The sequence below is a fragment of the Numida meleagris genome, chromosome 27 (assembly GCF_002078875.1).
Source record: "Numida meleagris isolate 19003 breed g44 Domestic line chromosome 27, NumMel1.0, whole genome shotgun sequence".
NCBI classification, from domain to species: domain Eukaryota; kingdom Metazoa; phylum Chordata; class Aves; order Galliformes; family Numididae; genus Numida; species Numida meleagris.
In genome coordinates, this window is record NC_034435.1 from 2,642,306 (window position 1) to 2,660,585 (window position 18,280).

General features: G+C 57.4%; 2 protein-coding genes across 4 annotated transcripts in view; both read left to right on the forward strand.

Annotated features, from left to right (window-relative positions):
- BSG (basigin (Ok blood group)) lies at positions 1 to 10,772 on the forward strand. 3 transcript variants are annotated; one of them, XM_021378477.1, is made up of 9 exons: positions 30 to 153; positions 3,747 to 4,094; positions 5,616 to 5,775; positions 6,644 to 6,732; positions 7,217 to 7,344; positions 7,555 to 7,828; positions 9,807 to 9,831; positions 10,164 to 10,232; positions 10,694 to 10,772. In XM_021378477.1, the coding sequence occupies exons 1-8, from the start codon at positions 72 to 74 to the stop codon at positions 10,219 to 10,221; spliced, it is 1,164 nt and encodes a 387-aa protein (XP_021234152.1). In that variant the 5' UTR covers positions 30 to 71; the 3' UTR covers positions 10,222 to 10,232; positions 10,694 to 10,772. The 3 variants fall into 3 exon arrangements, with proteins under 3 accessions (XP_021234150.1, XP_021234152.1, XP_021234151.1); XM_021378475.1 differs by lacking the exon at positions 3,747 to 4,094 and having other exon boundaries at positions 1 to 153; XM_021378476.1 differs by lacking the exons at positions 30 to 153; positions 3,747 to 4,094; positions 5,616 to 5,775 and adding an exon at positions 6,372 to 6,390.
- HCN2 (hyperpolarization activated cyclic nucleotide gated potassium and sodium channel 2) overlaps positions 14,154 to 18,280 on the forward strand; it is an 11,422-nt gene continuing 7,295 nt past the window's right edge. Inside the window, exon 1 of the mRNA XM_021378442.1 lies at positions 14,154 to 14,640. Coding sequence (XP_021234117.1) covers positions 14,189 to 14,640 — 452 coding nt within the window. The 5' untranslated portion in view covers positions 14,154 to 14,188. The remainder of the gene's footprint in view (positions 14,641 to 18,280) is intronic.

Consider the following 18,280-nt stretch of genomic DNA (forward strand, 5'->3'; position numbering starts at 1 on the left):
CCTTCCCTTCCCTCGTGACCCTCGCGGAGCTTATAGTGGGCGGCGCGGAGCGGCGCGGAGTGCGGGCGGAGATGGCGGCGGGCGCGGGTGTGCCGTGCGCGGTTCTGGCGCTGCTCGTGCTCGGCTTGCTGGCGGCCGGCGGGGATGCTACAGGTGCGGCACCGGGGGATGGGGCGGGAGGGGGTGGCTGCGGGCAGGGGGGGCTGCGAGGGTGGCGGGATGGGGCGGGGTGAGGGCTCTGCAGGGCGGCCCTGGGGGCGAGCGTAGGGGTGGGGGGCACTCCGGGATAGGGCTGGGGATCGTCAGCTCCGGAATGGGACGAGGGCTCCTGGGAGCGGCCCGGGGCCGTTGAGGGGGGTGGGGGGGTTCAGAGGTCGGAGGGTTCCCCGTGGGGCTGTAGCCCCGGAGCCTCCGGTGCGGGCTCCCTGCGGCGCGGCACGTTCGCGACGGGGCGGGGCTGCCCGGGCCATGCCGGGGCTGGGGGGGGGGGAGGGAGCTGTCCCCGGTCCGGTGCCGCCGCTCCTGTGCTGCTCCGCTTCCGTTCCGATCGAGCCCTGACCGCGCGGAGCCCCCAGAAGCGGCGGGGATGGAAGCGTTGCCGCTCCGAACTGAGATTCCCCCGCAATAAACAACGGGGAAAAAACTCGCCGGGACTTAAGAAGGAATAGCGGCTGTGCGGGCGTTAAACCCTTCAGGATGTTCACGTGGAGCTTAAGTCGCTAATCCCCCGCCGCAGGCGCGTCCGTGCTGTGCCCGGAGCCCCCGGGCCGCTCCGTGGGTGCCCGGCTCAGCTCCCAGCTCCCCGTTCTGCCCACGCCGCGATTTCTCACCTCTTGAGCTCGTGGCATAGAAACGCGGCCGAGGTTCGCTTGGGGCCGCGGGGTTGGAGGTGTTTTTCCCGGAGGACTCTGACTCAGCCCCGATGCGGATCCGAGATTGGGTGTGAGCGTTCCGCGTAGAGATGCTGTAACATTGATGCTGCGTTCAGGCTACAAAGTTACCGGATCCAAACGCCGGAGGCTTCGGGGGAGCTTGGGGCGGGCGTATCAGCCCCAGCATTTCCCTACGGCAAAGAGCAGGTTTGAATTTCCCTGCAACAGCTGTAAACCCTGGTGGGGGGGGAGCAGGAGAGAATGGAGGGATGCTTAATCCCAGAGCCTGGGGGCTGCAGCCAGCAATGCCCTCTGGATGCAGCTGGATGGATGGGACCTGGTGCTGGGAGTCGGTTTTGGGGTTGAATATCTGTCTCCTGCCTGTGTGCCCTCGGGCAGGGCTTAAGGGGGAACTTTCTGCCCTTACTGCGTGGGTTTTCCCCTCTTCTCCGAGCAAACCCTTCAGGTGATGAAGTTGGATCCAACGTGTCGAGATGCTGCTTTTAGGAAATTTGAATTGATAGAAGCCTGGGGGATTGGGTTGTCCCTTTGTGGCTGTTTTAATCCATTGCCCATTGAGGTGCTGATTTCTGGGCGTGGTTGGGGTCTGTTTGGGATGTAAGCCGGGGGGGAGGGGATTGTTGTGCTTGGGGGTCAGCTCTCTGTTGGCCTCCTTTGCTTTCAGCAGAGGGTTTTAGTGCATGACGCAGAGCAAGCCTGGAGGAGGCTGCTTCCAGCCCTGCAAACCTGGGTGGGAGGCCCTGCCCTGCAGGCAGCTGCTGTTAGGGATGTGCTTAAGGAAGCCCCTCCCTGACAGGCATGCAGCAGAGGTTACTCTTCAAACCAACCAACTGAAGGGGTAAGGGAGGGGAGGGGGTTCACCTCTCCCTGGTGTTTAGTGCTTTCTGGAGCAAGATCTGCTCTGCAGCCTCTCTGAGCTGCACCAAGTGCCCTTTAACTCAGAGCGTGTAACCTTGTGAGGGCTTGTTTTATCAGCCTGCTGTAATCACCTTGTAACTGTAAAATGGGTGCACACACACCCCAGAAGGAAACAAAATGCAAACCTGCTGCTACTTATTAGCCCCCATTTGGAATCAGGCTGTAGGTAAAAGGGGCAGGCTTCTGCATGTGCTGGTGTTGATGCCATGGCTCATAGGAATGAGGTGGCTGGGAGCGTTTAATCCCAGCAGTGTGATGCAGAAAACCAACCCCATGCAGCTTCAGGGACCTCCTGGATCTCTGGCTTAAAAAATAAAGCAATTCAGGACCATCGTTCTGGTGTCCCTGTTACAATTCTGTAGTCCTTACGTGGCTTGGAAACTAAAACTGCAAAGGTGTTACTGAACAGTGCATTTTTGGAAGTGATCTGCAGTGCTGTTGTTGACACATAAAATAGCAGCAGCCTCCCAGGCTGCTCTGACCTCTGTTTTAAGGTGCCTCGGTTTTAAATATCAGCTGTCTGCTCAAGCTGCTTTGCATCCCACGAGGTCAGAGCTCTCCTTGCCTGAGCGGGCACAGCTATCCCTGCAAAACTCTGAAGCTTTGCTATCGGAAGCTAATTTTTACCTTGGAGAAATGTGGGTTTTCTTAAGGCTCCGAAGCCTGTACCTTGCAGGCTCATTTGTATTTTTCCTGAGGAAGCTTGGTTTCATAATGCCAGCTGGTTTTTATGCTCTCACAAACAGCCGTGAGATGGCATGCTGCAATGTCTCCAGGCACATAAAAACAAAAAATAGCCCCAAACCCCTCTCCCTCCTGCCCTTGTGTTACAAAACCCACGTGGAGCGGTCTGTGCAGCCATGAAACTGAAGTGCTTCATAACAGTAAGCTCATTTCCTGGGGATGCTCTTGTTTTGCACGTCTGCTGCTGGCAGTTCTGGGAAGAGCAAGCTCCAGTCAGCTGCAGGAAATACGTGTTGCAAACCTCCCTAGTTCCTCTGGAACCTCGCTGGGGCTTTCACGTAAGTAGCCCTGACTCCAGAATGCCTTTTCCTGGAGCGAGGCTGGCTGAGCCACCCTTCCTGCCCCAGGGGCCCCTTTCCCCCCCCACCTTGCTGTGATGATCTGGGCAGTCTGGGGCTGCTGGATGTGGCTGATAGAAGCTGGAGGTGTTTGGCAGCTCGGTTGTCAGAGCCCTGCATTACTTGGCTGCAACCTTTGGACTGTCTGCTCTCAAGCACGGACCCCTAGAGCCAATAAACATACCATATATTTCTAGGTGTTTGGTTTTAGTCCGTTTATTACTGATTTACCTCTGCAAAGTTGTCTTGCCCGGGGTGTAAAGTCTCGCTTTGCTGTCTGAGTGTGGATGTTAGGGGTGAGAAATTCCTCCGTGCAGTGTGAAATGTGCATGGCACGAAATATACTCAGCTTGGGGAGGTTGGAGCAGGACTTGTGGGGACGGAGAAATATTCAGGTATCCCACCATTGCTTTCCAGCGGTGCTGTTACAGCAAGGAGCCGTGCTTAGCGTGCTCAATGCACACAGAGATGTGTGCAGGGAGGCAGCTGGCTGCGTGCATGCATTCTGCATGGTGTCACTGCATCTCCTGCAGCGCTGCTCTCCCAGGCCTGTGGGGCACCTTGCTGCAACGAGGTGCAGAGGATTCCCTTGCAGAGAGCGTTCCTGCTCCCGTAGCGGGGAATACCACGTGCTCTCCTGCAAGCTGTGGCTTTGCATTAGGAATTCTGTCTGGTGGGGGAACAACTCAAACCGAGTGCCCTCTGCAGCTGCATCGAATAAGGGGAGGGAGAGCAGGCAGATGCTGATCCGAGGATCGCTTGTGGCGTCTTCTCAGCGGCTGAGTTTTTGCTTGTGGCAGGTGGATTCTTGCTTTGCACTAACACTCTGCACTAATACCTCTTCAACTCGTAGCTGGGTTTATAAAGTCGCCACTGTCTCAAAGGAGACTGACTCAGGACAGCGTCGAGTTGCACTGCGAGGCGATTGGCAGCCCCATCCCTGAGATCCAGTGGTGGTTTGAGGGCAACGAGCCCAATGAGACCTCTGCCCAGCTCTGGGATGGCGCGTGGCAGGACCGCGTCCAAATCAACGCCACCTACAACCTGCACTCTACCAGCACCATCACCATCGCAAACCTCACCAGCGACGACTCGGGCACGTACGAGTGCCGGGCTAGCAACGACCCTGACCGCAACCACTTGTCGAAGAGCCCTAAAGTCAAGTGGATCCGCTCACAGGCTAACGTTTTGGTCATCGAACGTGAGTGGCCATCCCGAGGCCTTGGCACTTGCTCGGACACCAGTGTCTTGAGTCTCCTGCCATGCTCACCCCTGCACCCGTGTCCTGTGGCTCCCAAAAGTCCCTTCACCTTCTCACCCCGGCTGTAGAACCGAGAGATTCCCCCCCCTCCCCTCCCCTCTTGTCATCTCCCCCCACCACCTCTGACTTGACCCGAACTGGCCCTACTCAAAAAGGGTTGTGACTTCCCAACCAAAACGCCGTTCCACAATCCCGTGCCTTTTTCTGGAGCCCAAGACCTGGAACGTACTGCTTATTCCTGAGTGCCTCTGTGCCCCAGTGCTGGCTTGCAGAATGTAAGAGCCTTGGTTCTGCTGGTAGAGTCTGCCCTAACCACCGTTGTCAAACCAGCCCTTCCCTGCAGCTCGTGCAGCCTCTGCTCCTCTCTTGCTTTAAGCTCGCTTTCCTGCTTAGTGATTCAAGCTGTGGGGACCAAAATCTGCTTTTAGTTTCTGGTGATGCAACCGTTTTTGAAATGGCCGTGTCTGTGTGCGACGCTGAGTGTGGGGAAGCTGCTTGTGCTCTGGAAGCGAGCGGTTCCCTCTGCTTCCAGAGCCGACAGGCTGCTGATTTCTGACTAATAGAAACCTAAGAGGGAATCTAACATCCTGCTAAGGCTTTATCACGAAGCAAAATGGTGTTCTCTCCAGCATAAGTTATGGAAAACTCCAGCAGAACCTTCTTGAGGAGGCAGAGAACCTAAATGCTTGTTAGCCCAGTGCAGCAATCCATCCTTCTGGGAGATAAGGCTGGGTGCAAGGGGAGGAAGCACAGCCCCATAGGGGCTGTGTAATGGTTCTGCTAATGGCAGCTTGTTGGAGTGCCTCCTTTGAGTAGCAACGTCTGAGTCATCTTGTGTTGCATAATTTACTGCTTCTTGGCACATGGGGCTCCGGGACCTTTTGGAGTCATGGTTCTGTGCGTTTTTCCCTCGAGGGAAATCTCGCTGTAACTTTTTGGGTTGCATCAGCCCGTGCACGCACTGCTTGCGTAAGGTCTTCTTTGTGACCCCCTCCCATAGAGGGGTTTGGCTGCCGTAGGTCACGCTGCCTGCAGGCATATAGATCTGCTCAGGCTGTGGGAGGTGCTGGCGCTCAGCAGGCGGCTCCTGAAAGCACAGAGCTGTGCTGCTGTTCCCAGCAGGGCTTTTTCCATCCCTCGTTGAGCACTCGGCTCTCTGGGAGCTGCACCCATTGAGCAGGAGGTTCCCAACCGCCTGGTGTACGAAGCAGCAGCTCTGCCCCACTGGGAGCAGCTGTAGGTCAGCAGCCCAGTGTTGCTAGGGGCACTCTTGTTGGATTTCTAAGTCTCCTGCGTTGACATCATCCGTCAGGCCTAGTGAGAAACTGATGCACAGGTAAGTGAGAAGCTGATGGAGGCAAGGAGCTGTGTTCTTTAACTGATCTACGTTAAAGTTTCTTGGGCAGATGCTTGGCCTCATGTGTAGCAGGTGTTAACTTGTGTGGATTTGTTCACACGTAGGTCCGGTGATCACGGGGCAGTACACCAGCTCTGCTGACAAGGTGATCCTCAGCTGCAACATAAGTGAACCTCCCACCCCCATCAGGGGTCATAAGTGGATGCTTGGGGACAAGATACTAAAGACAACAGACGGTGATTCAAGCCCTGTCATCACTTACACGTAAGTGCCATGGGCAAGGGCAGATCAGAATCTCTGTACGACAAGGCAGTTGATTTTTAAGCTGGAGGCCATTAATATTTTCCCTAACCCGAAGTGAAACGCTTTGCAGCCTTGCAAAAAGAGGGGAAAAAAAAAGCCTTGTAGGCTCTGAGGCCACGTGGAACAGCACACTCTAGTGTTCTCTGCGTGATGCTTTTACGTGCATCGCCCTGCTCTCGCAGGGGAGCTGCCCTCTCTGCAAGCGTTTGCAGGTTGTGGCTGAGCAGATGTGGGAATACTGGCCTTATTGTGGCGGAGCAGTGAGCTTTCCTTTCTGATTACAGTCAGGCCTGGCTGGCGTGGACCCAGCAGCTGTAGAGGCATCGCGTCCTTTTGTATGGCAGCGCCGACGTGCCTGTCTCCCCATAGCAACAGGGAGCTGAACAAGGATTAAAGTATTTATAACCCAGCCTCCCTCGTGTGACCTCAATTCCGTAGCTGAGTGGTTTTTGGAAGTGGGAAGCTCCGTGTGCAGCAGTGCTAACAAACGCTCCGTTGTCCCAGTGCGGCCGTGGAGCGAAAGTTTGCCGGCTCCTTCCCTTGAGCTCTGGGTATTAGGAAGCTGCAGAATGAGGGGTTTGTTGCAGTCGGCGTAATCCTCTAAACCTCGCTGCAGCAACTTTGCAAAGATCCTTCATGTGCAGGGAGGGGAGCAGGGGGGCAGTGGGTACACGGTGCTGCATGAGCTGTGGAGCTGGGATGGGAGGAACTGCCCATAGAGGAGGCTGCTGTTCAGGTGTCCTATAGGGGTCTGCTTCTGTGCATCTGAAATTGCACTGCTGACTTGTTTGTAAGCAGAGTGCTCATGTGGTGACCTGTTTGTTGATAGAATGGAGGGGAAGGCTGAAGATCACTCTGGTGTCTATGAATGCATCTACGAAACGGACCCAGTGGCGAGAGGGAGCGTGCTTATAGAAGGTAACTTGGTCAGTTTGCTTCTGTGGCTCGGGAGGGCAGTGGGGAGGCCGTGCTCTCCTGAACATCTTCCTTTCAGCTTCCTGAAAAGCTGCTTCTGGCCTTTACCAGTAAGGCTTCAGGGTCTACTTGTGAATTACCAGGTGCTCTGTGAGAGACATCTCCATTTTTATGAAGCAGCTGAAGCATCTGTAGGGTCAACCTGCAACCTTTGCAGTAACCAATGTCTGTGTTCCCACGGCGGTGATGGAAGGGGATGGCACCTCCTGGTGCAACCTTCCCGAGCCTTTCCTGAAGCAGCTTGATGCGCTTTCCTCTCTGAAAATGTCAAATGTTGGGCAAATGATGGGATTAGGACCCACTAATGAGCTTCTTACACTGAAGGGAAGCCTTAGGGAAGATCAGCCTTGGATGCTGGCTGGGTGGGCTGCAAAGGGGACGCACCTTTCTGCGGGGAGGCTCCTCATTTCTTTTTGTCTTCCTGCAGTTCAGCCCCAGATCGTAGCGTACAAGAAGTCTGAGCACGGGAACGAGGGGGACACAGGCGTGCTGACCTGCAAGTGTCCCTCCTACCCCCCTGTTGACACTTGGGCCTGGTTCAGAAAAGGTCAGGAGGTAAGTGCTGTGGTTTGTTACCCCTTTCTGCCCACCTTGCTCCCCAGCAGAAGAGGGCAGAGGGCCTCTTCCCATCAGAATTAGCTACTTCGAAGTATCCTTGTGCCTGGTGCCGTGGCAAGGAGGACTTCTGCAATGATAAAACTGTGCATTGTGAGCGAGCAGCTCCCCTTGTGCCAGCCCTGATGCTCCCTTTTCCTCCCTCCTTAGCCCATTGTCAATGGTACTGGCCGGCACATCATCAAGTCCAGTGGCAACAAGACGGAGCTACGCATTCTTAAACTGAACATTGAGGAGGATACGGGCGACTACCACTGCAACGGAACCAACCTGAAGGGTTCTGGAGGTGCCACGGTGAATCTGCGCGTACGCAGCCGCCTGGCAGCGCTCTGGCCCTTCCTGGGTATCGTGGCAGAAGTCCTGGTTCTTGTCACCATCATCTTCATCTACGAGAAGAGGAGGAAGCCAGATGAGGTTCTTGATGGTAAGAGGTGGCTGAGGTCGAATCTTCCTGGGGACGCTGGGCAGCTTGTAGGGTGGAGGCAAGGAGTTCTCATAGAGAGCTCTGACTTCCCTATGTCAGGTGGGCGTTCGGTGTGAGGCTGCTGCTCAGGAATGCTTCTTGTCTAGCCACGGTAGCCTTTACCCAGTTGTTTTAGTCTCAGGCAATTGCACTGTTACTAACAGTCCTTCAGCAAGCTGTGCTTTGGCTCGGGAGTGAGATACGATTCAGTGCGAGTCGACCTGACCCTTTGTCTCACCAGTTCCTCTGCACTTTGTTCAGCTGCTTCAAGTGGATGTCTTGAGGACCGGGCTTTCTCTGGCCATTAACATTCTGGAGAAACCAATCTGTAAACAGCAGGCTGTGTCAGTGGTTCTATTAATACCAGGTGTAGCTTAACTTTGGTTTATGAATCTCTTTGGGGCTCTCAGCTTCACACATCCTGGCTCTCAGGGGCTTCCTCCATGCCTGGCGTTATCTTTAATCTGCTCAGAAAACATGGTTCCTCCCTTTCCTTATCAGTAGGAATCTTCATTGTGTTAACCAGCTTTTCCTTCCTTATCTGATCCCATTAACAATGAAGTATAGATGCTCGGTATCCTTCCTGCTTGCTGGGTCCGTTGCTTCAGCCCTTTGCTGGGGAGCAGCACGCATCAGGTGCACTGAGTGCTGTGAAGGGGGAAGCAGAGGGACTGGAACGACGTGTTCCTCCACTGAGTGTGGAGCTCTGGAAATTCCACTCGAGGCTGCTTTATTGTGAATCTGCTCCCTCTGCCAGTCCTGGTTGGAAGGCAGATGTCTCGTGGAGGCTGGCTGTAGCTGGGTCTCTTAGCAAAATAGCTCTAGCTGGCTCACAGGGGGATCTGGCTTCTGCTGACGTCAGCTGGGTCCGGGTCCTGTTGAGTGCAGATCTGTCAGAGCTGTAGGGGGTGCTTTAACAGATGGAGATGGGACACGTAATGCTGAAAGGTCCTGATACCCTCCCACCCCCTGGCTCACCAGCCAGGGATCTTCAGCACTTGGGAACCTGAGCTTGTGGGTGAGGAAGCAGCACTGGATGTGACAGCCTTCACAACAGGGCAGTGCAAAGCTGTTTCTCCCCAAAAGTCTTGGTAGCTTTGCCCCTCTTGAGAGGAGCTGGCAGGGAGGGGGTGCTGGGCCAGCTCAGACCAATGCAGTTTCCCAGGCACGTGGTTGTGAGCTGGCAGTTCCCCATTACCTAGAGTGGGAAGAGTCTAGCTCATGGATGGCATGATATCCTTGCTGGTGTTATCTTTCCGCTCTTTCCTCCTCTGCTGCTGGATGCTAACTCAACTGGTAAGAACTGGGAGCTGGTTCCAGCCATGCTCCTGCATCATCCTCTCACCAGCTGCCTGCAGATTTTGGGACTGAGGCAGCCCCAGTGCTCAGGGCAGTGCTGCTAGAGCAGCAGCCTGCGCTGCTGGGGAGGCGATGGAGCCTTCTTGGGGAAGTGGCAGATTGCAAGGAGCTGGTGAAAGGACTCGGTGTCTTCTTAGCCAAGTTTCTCCATGTAGCAAGAATGTGATGTGCCGTGTATTTGTTTTCATTGCACAGTGTGTGTGTGTGTGGGGAGGACGAGGGGCTTACTGCTACTGATGCTTAAAGCTTTGTTCCTGAAGCTTCCTGCACAACAGGGGCTTACGTTTAAGCTTGTTCCTTGCCCAAGCTCAGGCAAGAAGCAGCTTAAAGCTCATGCAAGGGTGTGGTGTTCTGATAAACCCCCCCCCTGCTCTCCTGGTGAAACAGGAGCCCTGCGTGAGCAGACCTTGTGGGTTCAGTGCTGTGCAGGCTGTGGTGCCCAGTGTGTCCAGTAACACCCCTGGAGTGCCCAACCCTGGGGCTCAAAGGGATGGAAAAGCCAGAGGTGACTTCATGCATATTCTCCCCTGACACAGTTGTTTCTTTCTTTTCTTTTTCCCATGCTGTCCTGGACGTGAAGATGATGATGGAGGCTCTGCACCGCTGTAAGTGCCTTGCTTTTCTCTTTAGCTGGTTTGTATTGCCAGGTTGCATTCACTGGGGAATCTGCTCTGAGCAGAAGAGCTGGCTGAACGTAAAAGCTGGCTGCTGCAGGAGCTTCCTGGGAGATGCTTCCTCCACATGTTTTTTTAATGTGGCCTCTATAGAAACCGAATACTACTTAGAACAGCACAAACGTCTCCGAAACTGATTGTTCTGGAAGCTAACCTCATCTCGCTCTATCTTGCCCAACTATTTGGGCACAACCCACACCGGTGGGGTGGGGTGGGGGTGGGCTCTGGTGCTGCTTTCCTCACTGCCCCTTTTCTCTCGGCAGGAAAAGCAATGCCACAAACCACAAGGACAAGAACGTCCGCCAGAGAAACGCTAACTGAGCAGAAGCCAGGTTAGTGCTGCTCCTGAGGGCACCTGCTGGGCCAGCTGGCACCTCCCTGCAGCCAAGGGCTCATCCCCTGGCTATGGGGGGGCTGTCCAGCTTGGCTTCTTCATCAGCCCGTGCAGAACATGTTGGGTCAAGAAGAGCCTTTGCCCACCACGTTGCAGTGCAGTGCTCATGGGGAGGGGGAGGAGGCATTGCTGTGAAGTTCAGGCACAGCCCAGCAGGAGCCTGATAACAAACTGCCAAAGCTGCTGGGGCAGTGGGAGAGACATGGAAGAAAGCACTGGGCTCTACAGCATGGGAAGGGGGGGGGGTCAGTGCTGCCTGCTTGCTTCTGCCCAGAGCTGGACCATGGGATGGGTCGAGCTCACAGCTTTGCTCAAGGCAGCTGTTGTCCTGTGCTGCTTCAACAGCCTCCCTGGTGCAGCTGGGTTCTCTAATTGCCTTTTCTCTTTCTCTCGTGCCAGGTGACGTGGAGCTGAAGAACTTGTCTGGACATTGTTTTCTTCTGATTTTATTTTATTTTTTTTTTTGGGAGGGGGGGGGTAAAATAGCACCTCGAAATACTTAGCGTGTCCTTGCGATTCAGTTACTTCACTTTCTACAGGAAGCTAAGTGGTAGAATCTAAAATACACTTTTTTTTGAGGAAAAAAAAAAATAAAAGAAAGAGGGAGGGTTTGGGGGGAGGGTTTTTTTTTTTTCTACCTGTAAGTGTAAATCCCTTTTTTTTTTTTTTTTTTTTTTTCTGGTAGCTTGGGTCACTGTCTCTGTCATAGACTTCTTTGTGTTGATAGGGAGGGGGCAGGTGGGGGTGCACTTTCTTTCTCACCTCTGGGAAGAGCTGTGTGTGTTGGGTAGGATGACATGGAAATGCCTCTGGGCGCGGGGAGCAGCCAATTGCACGCAGCTCCCTGTGTGCTGCTGGCTTCCCAGCAGGTCTGTCCTGGGGGTGGGTTGGGAAGAAAACTGCTGTAGTAACCTCTGGAGCTGACCTGAATCTCCCAAGGGGCTTAGGAAGGTGATTCTGGGTCTTTCCCAGTGCATCACCTGGAGCACAGCAGCATCTTTGCATGGCTTGAGAGCAGCCTGCGTGTCCTGTAAGTGCCAGGCTTCCTGGCCAGCTCCCCCAGGGATGCTCTGGGTGGTTACAATCAAGCAGGCAACCAGGAGGCAGCGTTAGAGCTGGGCACTGGCTAAATGTGAGCAGCAGTAACTCATTTTGTGGGTGGCTGCTGCTATCTCAAGTTGCTACACTGGAGTTTGGGGGCAAAGTGAGTGGGATCAAGCAGATGCTGGGGCTGCGGTGCTGGGGGAGGGGATTTGCAGCATGTTCTGATCATGTTTGGGTGACAAAGGAGACTGAGAGCTGATAATGCTCGGAGGATTCTTTATTGCTGGGTAGCACTGAGCTGATCCATCTGTTAACGTACTTCACAAATAAAGATGATTCCTCTCTTTTTTTTTATTTTTTTTTTTCCATCTTGGTTTGGACTCTGGTCTCTCTCTTCCCTCCTGGCTGGGCCCCATGGGTTTGCTGGCCTGCTCTGACCCCTGCCTGGCAGCTCCTTGTGGAGCACGCAAAGGTTTTGGCTCCCAGGCTCCTACCAGCTCTGACTGCTCTCTAATCACAGTGCTTACACTGAGCTGTGTCCAAGCCCTTCCCAAAGGATGGAAGTGGTGCTTCTTTTGAGGAGCACTGGCCACTGCTGCAGGTCTGCCTGTTTTTAGGACGGGCATGGTCTTGCCCTGCTCTGCAGTTACCCAGCAGCAGCTGGAGCTGATGGGCACTCGGTGCATAGTCTGCAGATATGGAGGCAAGCCAAGGGGAAGTGCACACCAGCCTCTTGGGCATGGGGTATGAGCACTGTGGCTGCATTCCCAGGCAAGCTCTGGCTTTCTGCTCTGTAGGAGCTGGGCTGTGGCTTCTTGGAATCTCTGATTTTGGGTTTGCAGTTGCCTGGGTGTTCGTCTTCCTGTCCAAGTAGGGCTGGATGCAGCAGGTGGGGCACTGAGTTGTAGTTGGTTCCTTAGCACCTGCAGTGCAAGTCCTGCCCCTACCAAAGGCTCAGGAGCCTGAAAGGGCTCTAAAGTTTCATCTGTGTGTTTCCAGAGCCTTTAGGCTGGGAATCAGCATACCTAAAAGAGACAGACTCAGCAACAACCACATGAATGCCTGTGGTCAAAACAAGTGGAGCCCATGGCCCTGGCAGGAGCTGTGCACTGGGGAGCTGCTGGGACTGGTCAGTGCCTGCAGTGAACGGCAGATGTGGGGCTGCTCAGGTGAGGGCAGGATGGAGCATTGCTTGGGGCAACAAATTGTGGCTGGCTGCTTGACTTCCAGCGTTTGCTGTTTTGTCACACGCTTCCCTGAGAAATCATTTTCCTTCTTGGGGAGGAGAGGGAAGGTGCAAGGCCTCTGCCTGCAGGGAGCCTGTGGTAGGGGCTCCTCTTTCAGCTCTGCACCAGGGCTGATGCTCAGTGTTCCCAGCTGCAGCTGCTTGGGCTTTTGCTCTGCACGAGCTGCATCCTCACTACGAATCCAAACCCTTTGCCCTGTCCTGGAGAGGGATAATTAGAGCAGGGCCTTGCCCTTAGTGGTGCGTTAAGGTTGGCAGCCCAGGGCCCTCCCCAAAATGCTGCTGCTGTCCCAGTGTCACCAGCTCATGTGCCCTGGGCTGACCAGGCAGTGTGGCTGTGCTGCACGTCAGTGCATTATGCAAGCCCTGGCACAGCCGGCCTCGTGCTTGTGGGTGCTGTCCTGGGGCGGCAGGGGGGGTGGAGAGAAAAAAAATCAATTTGTGGCTTAATTTCCCTGTTAAGGATTGTGGGCCCTGCCTGCCCCAGCTCCAGGCTGCAGCACAAAGCCCTGTTTGTGCCCTTTGTTCCACGGGACTGGCAATGGGTGAGGAGCAGCCTGGGAGAGGGGATGCACGGCTCCGTGCTGCGCTCTGCTGGGCTGCTGTCCCGTGTCTGTGTGTCTGTCCTACGCTGCTCGGCTGCTCCTTGCCCTGAAGATCCCATGGTGCCACCACTCCGCTGTCCCCATGCCTCTTGCTCAGGTCAGGATGCAGCGCTGGCTCTTGGTGCTCTGTGTGACTGCAGAGATGGTGGGCTTGGATCAGACAGGGGCAGGAGGGGAATTGAATCATAGAATCACTAAGGTTGGAAAAGACTTCTAAGATCACATCCCATCCCATCCCCACCGTGCCCCCTAACCGTGTCCCTCAGTGCCTCATCTTCATGGTTTTAAACACCTCCAGAGGTGGTGACTCCAACGTTTCCCTGGGCAGCCCGTCCCGATGCATTGCCACTTTCCGAGCTGAATTTCTTTCCTAGCAGCCAACCTAAACTTCCCCTGGAGCAACTCGAGGCCATCACCTCTCACCCTGGGGGCTGCGCTTGGAGGCGTTTGGGAGAAATTTGCTGCTGTTACTGAGAAGCGAAGGAAGTTTCTGCGGAAGAGCCGCGGTGCGGAGGCTTCGGGGCGGCCTCTCCCAGCCCCGGCTGCGTTTTTGCCGGCGGGCAACGGGTAGTGCCAGAACCGCGTCCCCCGCGCGGCTCCAGCCCGGTGCTCACCCCCAGCAGCAGCGGACCCGGAGGGGCATCCCCCGCTGCGGGTTCCGATGGCGGCTACCGCTCTACTCCCGTTATTTTTGGCCGCGCAGGAGCCGCCCCGCTCGCTGCCGGTCCCGGGCTCTCCACCCCTCGAACCCTCGGAGCATCTCGGGGGCTGCGCGGAGGGCACGGGCCGAGCTCCGCCGGCTGCGGCGTGGGCGGAGAGCGGCGGGAGCACCCTCGGGGATGCGCACCCAGGGGCTGCACCGGCGGGGGGAGCTGCGGAGCCGCTGCGGTCCCGTTGCCCGCCCCCGGCCCGGCCCCACTGCCCGCCCCCGGCCCGCCCCCGGCGCGGCGGCGGGTACCACTCGGCCGCCGGTGGCCTCGGCGGCGGCGGCAGCGCACGATGCGAGCGGGAGGGGAAGCGGCGGCCGAGGAGGAGGCGGCCGAGGGGGCCAAGCGCGGCGGAGGGGCGGCCGCGGGGAGAGCGCGGAGCCGCGGGGGGAAAGGGTCCCCGAACGGGGAGTGCCGCCGCGGGGAAGCGCCGCGCAGCCCCAGCGCGGAGCAGCCCCGAGAGCCCAAGGTCTCCTTCTCCTGCGGCGGCGGCGGCGGCGGCGGCGGCGGTGGCGGCAGCGCATCTCCAGGCGGGGCCAAGGCGGCCGAAGAAGGCGACGATGCGGGCGAGGAGGCCCGCGGGAGCCAGGCCAGCTTCATGCAGAGGCAGTTCGGGGCCATGCTCCAGCCCGGCGTCAACAAGTTCTCGCTGCGGATGTTCGGTTCCCAGAAGGCGGTGGAACGGGAGCAGGAACGCGTCAAGTCAGCGGGGGCCTGGATCATCCATCCCTACAGCGATTTCAGGTGCGCACACCGCCGGTCCCCCCCCCCTCCCCCCCACCACCCCGGCCATTGGCAGCGCCGTGCATCCTCCCGGCGCCCCGGGAGCGCGGAGCAATTGCGGGCATCGCTGCGGCGGGGCCGGGCTCACGCATCCCCGGCCCTCGCGAGGCCGCGGTGCGGGTGGTGGATGGAGAGGGAGACCGGAGCGCTCCCCCCCGCTTCGGGCTGGGAAGGAGAGGCCGTGCCGTGCCCTGGAGAGGGCACCTTGAGCCGTGCTGGAGGTGGAAGACGCGGATGCGGCCGCGTGTGTGCAGGGAGGGGCTGGCGGCTGGGCATCCACCTCCCCGGGAGCCGCCGTCCATCCGGGGATGCCGGGAGCCCTCTGCTTGCCCGGTGGGTGCCCGCACAAGGGCATCCTCTCGTCCTTCCCAGGGCCTCGGAACGGCTCAGCACAGCCAGGAGCCGCTGGGAGATCCCGCGGGGATTGGGCTCTGCCCCTGTGGTTGTCATTGCGGGGAGGGGCGAGGAGGAACGGAGTCGTGCTCATCCCTGGGGTCCCTAAACCCTGGTATCCTGCTGCATCCTCCACGGCCACGCACAGCTTCGGGAAGGCTTCCCTTCCTCCAAGGAGGCCCAGTCCCATCCCTAAGATTCAAGGAATTCGAGGAGAGATTCATTTCGTTCCCAGGAGGGGTAGTATCCCCGAGGTGCAGCCTTTGCAGCTTCCAGCTGAGGAATGGCAAATCTTGGAAGAAAGGTCCGGCAGCACCGGCTCCTGCCTATCTCCCCAGTGGGGAGAGATCAGTGGGGAACACTTCCTGGGCTCCATGGAGGTTCCCACAGGGATGTACAGCTGGGGCAGCACAGCCCTTCTGGGGACGGGTGGTTGAGAACCTGCTGACATCTCTGGCAAGCGAGGCCGCTGGGAGTCCCTGGTCCAGTGATGTACAAAGGGGCTGGGGGCTGCTGGCCAAAGGCTGGGGGCCAGCAAGCGGCTCAGCCCTGAGTCCCTCTGCCCTGTTCTAGTGCTTAGGGGGCTGCACTCCAGCATGAGTGAGCAGCTGTTGGGGTTATGGTGAATCCCCAGCGATGCAGAGGTCCTCAGAGCAGCGGAGGAGGCTGTGGAGTGAGAATCTGTGCTGACCAGACGGGATCATGGCAGGGACCAGCACCTGGGTCCTGGCTTCACGTCGGCTCCCATGCTGCTCTGCATCCTCTGAGGTGCATGGAGGGGCAGCCGGAGCCTCCAGCTTGCTCTCCTCGTACACACTATCGTGCACTCCTGGGGCTGATCTTCCTGCTGGGATCCCACTGCGGGTGCTGCCCCTCCTTGCTCGCTGCTCAGGGAGCAGCAGTGCTGCAGAGCCAGGGTGTGAGTGCTGCGTGGCTCAGCCAGTCACGAGGGCGTTCTCGGGGGAGCTGCGCCGTCCTGCTGTGACCACCAATGTCCCCATGCTGGGTGGGATCCCCATCAGCCCTGGGGGGTTCCTGGGGAGCTGACTTTGCTTCTCACCTCTCTTGGCCACAGAGCTCTCAGGAGCGGGGTGGCCGTGTGGCCCCGCTGTCCCCATGCTGATCATTCTGGGGTGGCAGCAAGCTGGCAGCACTCAATGCTGGCAGAGCTGGGACCTCCCTGCAGGCGACCTTGGGGCTGTCACCCTGCGACTCTGTCCCCTCCTGGAGCCTCTGCCACCAAAAGCGCTGGGGCAGAGCTGCTGCCTGCGCTGTAATGCTGCATGTGGCATGAAAGAGTTCCCTGCTTGGTGGGGAGGAGCCACGAGGAAAAGCAACGCGTTATCCCAACCTACAAATGTGCAAAATAAACCAGATCGGCCCAATGTGGGGCTGGGAGCCCAGCAGCGAGGAGCCCGCTCCACTCACGCGTGTTCAGTACGCATCTCTGTGTATTTCACATTCGTTCCCACCATAAAAAATTGAGATATGTATTACCTGGTAATGCTAATGGAATGGGAACTCATCCGTGTTTGCCCTGCAAAGCTCGTTTTCCCATCTTGAGATCACATCATTACCCATCTGCATATGTGACATCATTTCATAATCAGAGTCATTTGGAGATCTGTCTCCTCGTGGACGCAGCACCGCGATTATTCATGCAGAATTCAGGGGCAGACTTGCTCCGGGAACAAAAGTCGCTGTTTACATAAATACTGAATTATTAGGAAACAGCACGGGTGGCTGTTCGAGATCATGAGCTGCAAATCTGATCAAAGAAACCTTGTCAGTCATGCGCTAGACAACGTTGAGCAGAGCCACCTCGTTGCTGGGTGCCGTGTTCTGTTGTCTTCTTTCCTTCTGGCCTTTAGTGATGGAGGAAATAAAGGGCAGGCTCCGACCTTGGCACGAGTTCTGCCGTGGTTGTGCAGCTGGCATCGGAGCGGGGCTGGGAGCCAGGGTCAGCTGTGGCCTGAGCTTTGCAGTGACTTTGGGCGTGCTGCTGAACTGGGTCCTGTCTTTGCATCCTGATCACGACCCGAGCGAGGGGGCAGCCGGTGCTGTGCGTGGTGTGAAGCACTGGGGCAGGGACGTGGCTGGGGCTGGGGACCGGAGGGGCACGGTGGCTTCTACAGCAGGGCTAGGGAGGCGTGGGGCGCTGGGGGTCCCTTCCCATTGGAGATGTGCATGAGCCCTGAAGGAATGAAGGAGGACTCAGCCCAGGAGCTGCATTAGCAAGGTGAGCTGCAGGCAGGGATGGTTCAGGGGATCACGACGGACCCCTTTCCTTCCCCAGTGCCCTCAGCACCGTGCTGCCAGATGCCCCTGGCTTTCTGCTCCCTACGTTGGAGCGAGGCTTTGCCCAGGGCACGTGCAAGGCTGGCACTGCCTGCTGCTGCCTCCCTCATCCCGGAATGAAATGGCTCCTGCAGCTCCGCTGCTGGCTGGCAGCTGCGTGCCCTGTGGGGTGACCTGGGCTTGCAAGGACTCCCGGTGGGGACAATGTAAATGCCACTGCGAGGTGCCTGCTGATGATCCCGCTATTAGTTATCTCCAGTGACAGCGGCTGGGAACAGGATGAATGTGGGCACGCAGACCTGATGGATGGCTGAGAGCCACCGCTTACTCATCGGGAAAAAAGGCTGTGACTGTCTGCCTGGGGGTGACTTTACGTGTTGGTGCCTTGGAGCATTTTGCAAAGACCAAAGCACCCACCCCTGCCCCATCCCCAGGGGCCGTTCCTGCAGAGAGCGCTGCCACGTGCCGACCCGGGCTGCGTCTTTTGGGCATGTTTGGTGCTGCACCCACTGCTCAGGTCCAGCTCCTGGCGGTGGCTTCGTAACCCACTTTTCCACGTGCCCTCGTTTCGGAGGAACTTTGTATTTATCACGGGTTTGGGAATCGCTGCTCCCGTCGGATGCGGCACCCGACCCCGCTGCGCCGTGCAAGCCTTGGTGGCCGCATTGTCCCCGTGGAGGCTGCATTCTGTGCTGGGGCAGTGGAGGTGAGCTGGGACGTCCCTGGGGTGCTGCCTGCACAGGTCCCCTGCCCTCTCCTCCCACTGGGGACGGGGCCCTGGGCTCCCTCAGCTGATTCTGGTGACGGGCTGGGGCGGCTGATGGAGTGAGGAGAGAAGCCGTACACACCCCCAGTGGCTTCCAGCATCTCCTGCTGCCATCACTGTGGTTCAATTAGGTCAGAAGTAAGC

Excerpts from the sequence above, each read along its gene's own strand:
- BSG (XM_021378477.1), top strand. The coding sequence starts at position 72 with ATGGCGGCGGGCGCGGGTGTGCCGTGCGCGGTTCTGGCGCTGCTCGTG. Across the intron at positions 7,829-9,806 it reads GCCAGATGAGGTTCTTGATG|ATGATGATGGAGGCTCTGCA; the intron begins GTAAGAGGTGGC and ends CTGGACGTGAAG. Across the intron at positions 9,832-10,163 it reads GATGGAGGCTCTGCACCGCT|GAAAAGCAATGCCACAAACC; the intron begins GTAAGTGCCTTG and ends TTCTCTCGGCAG.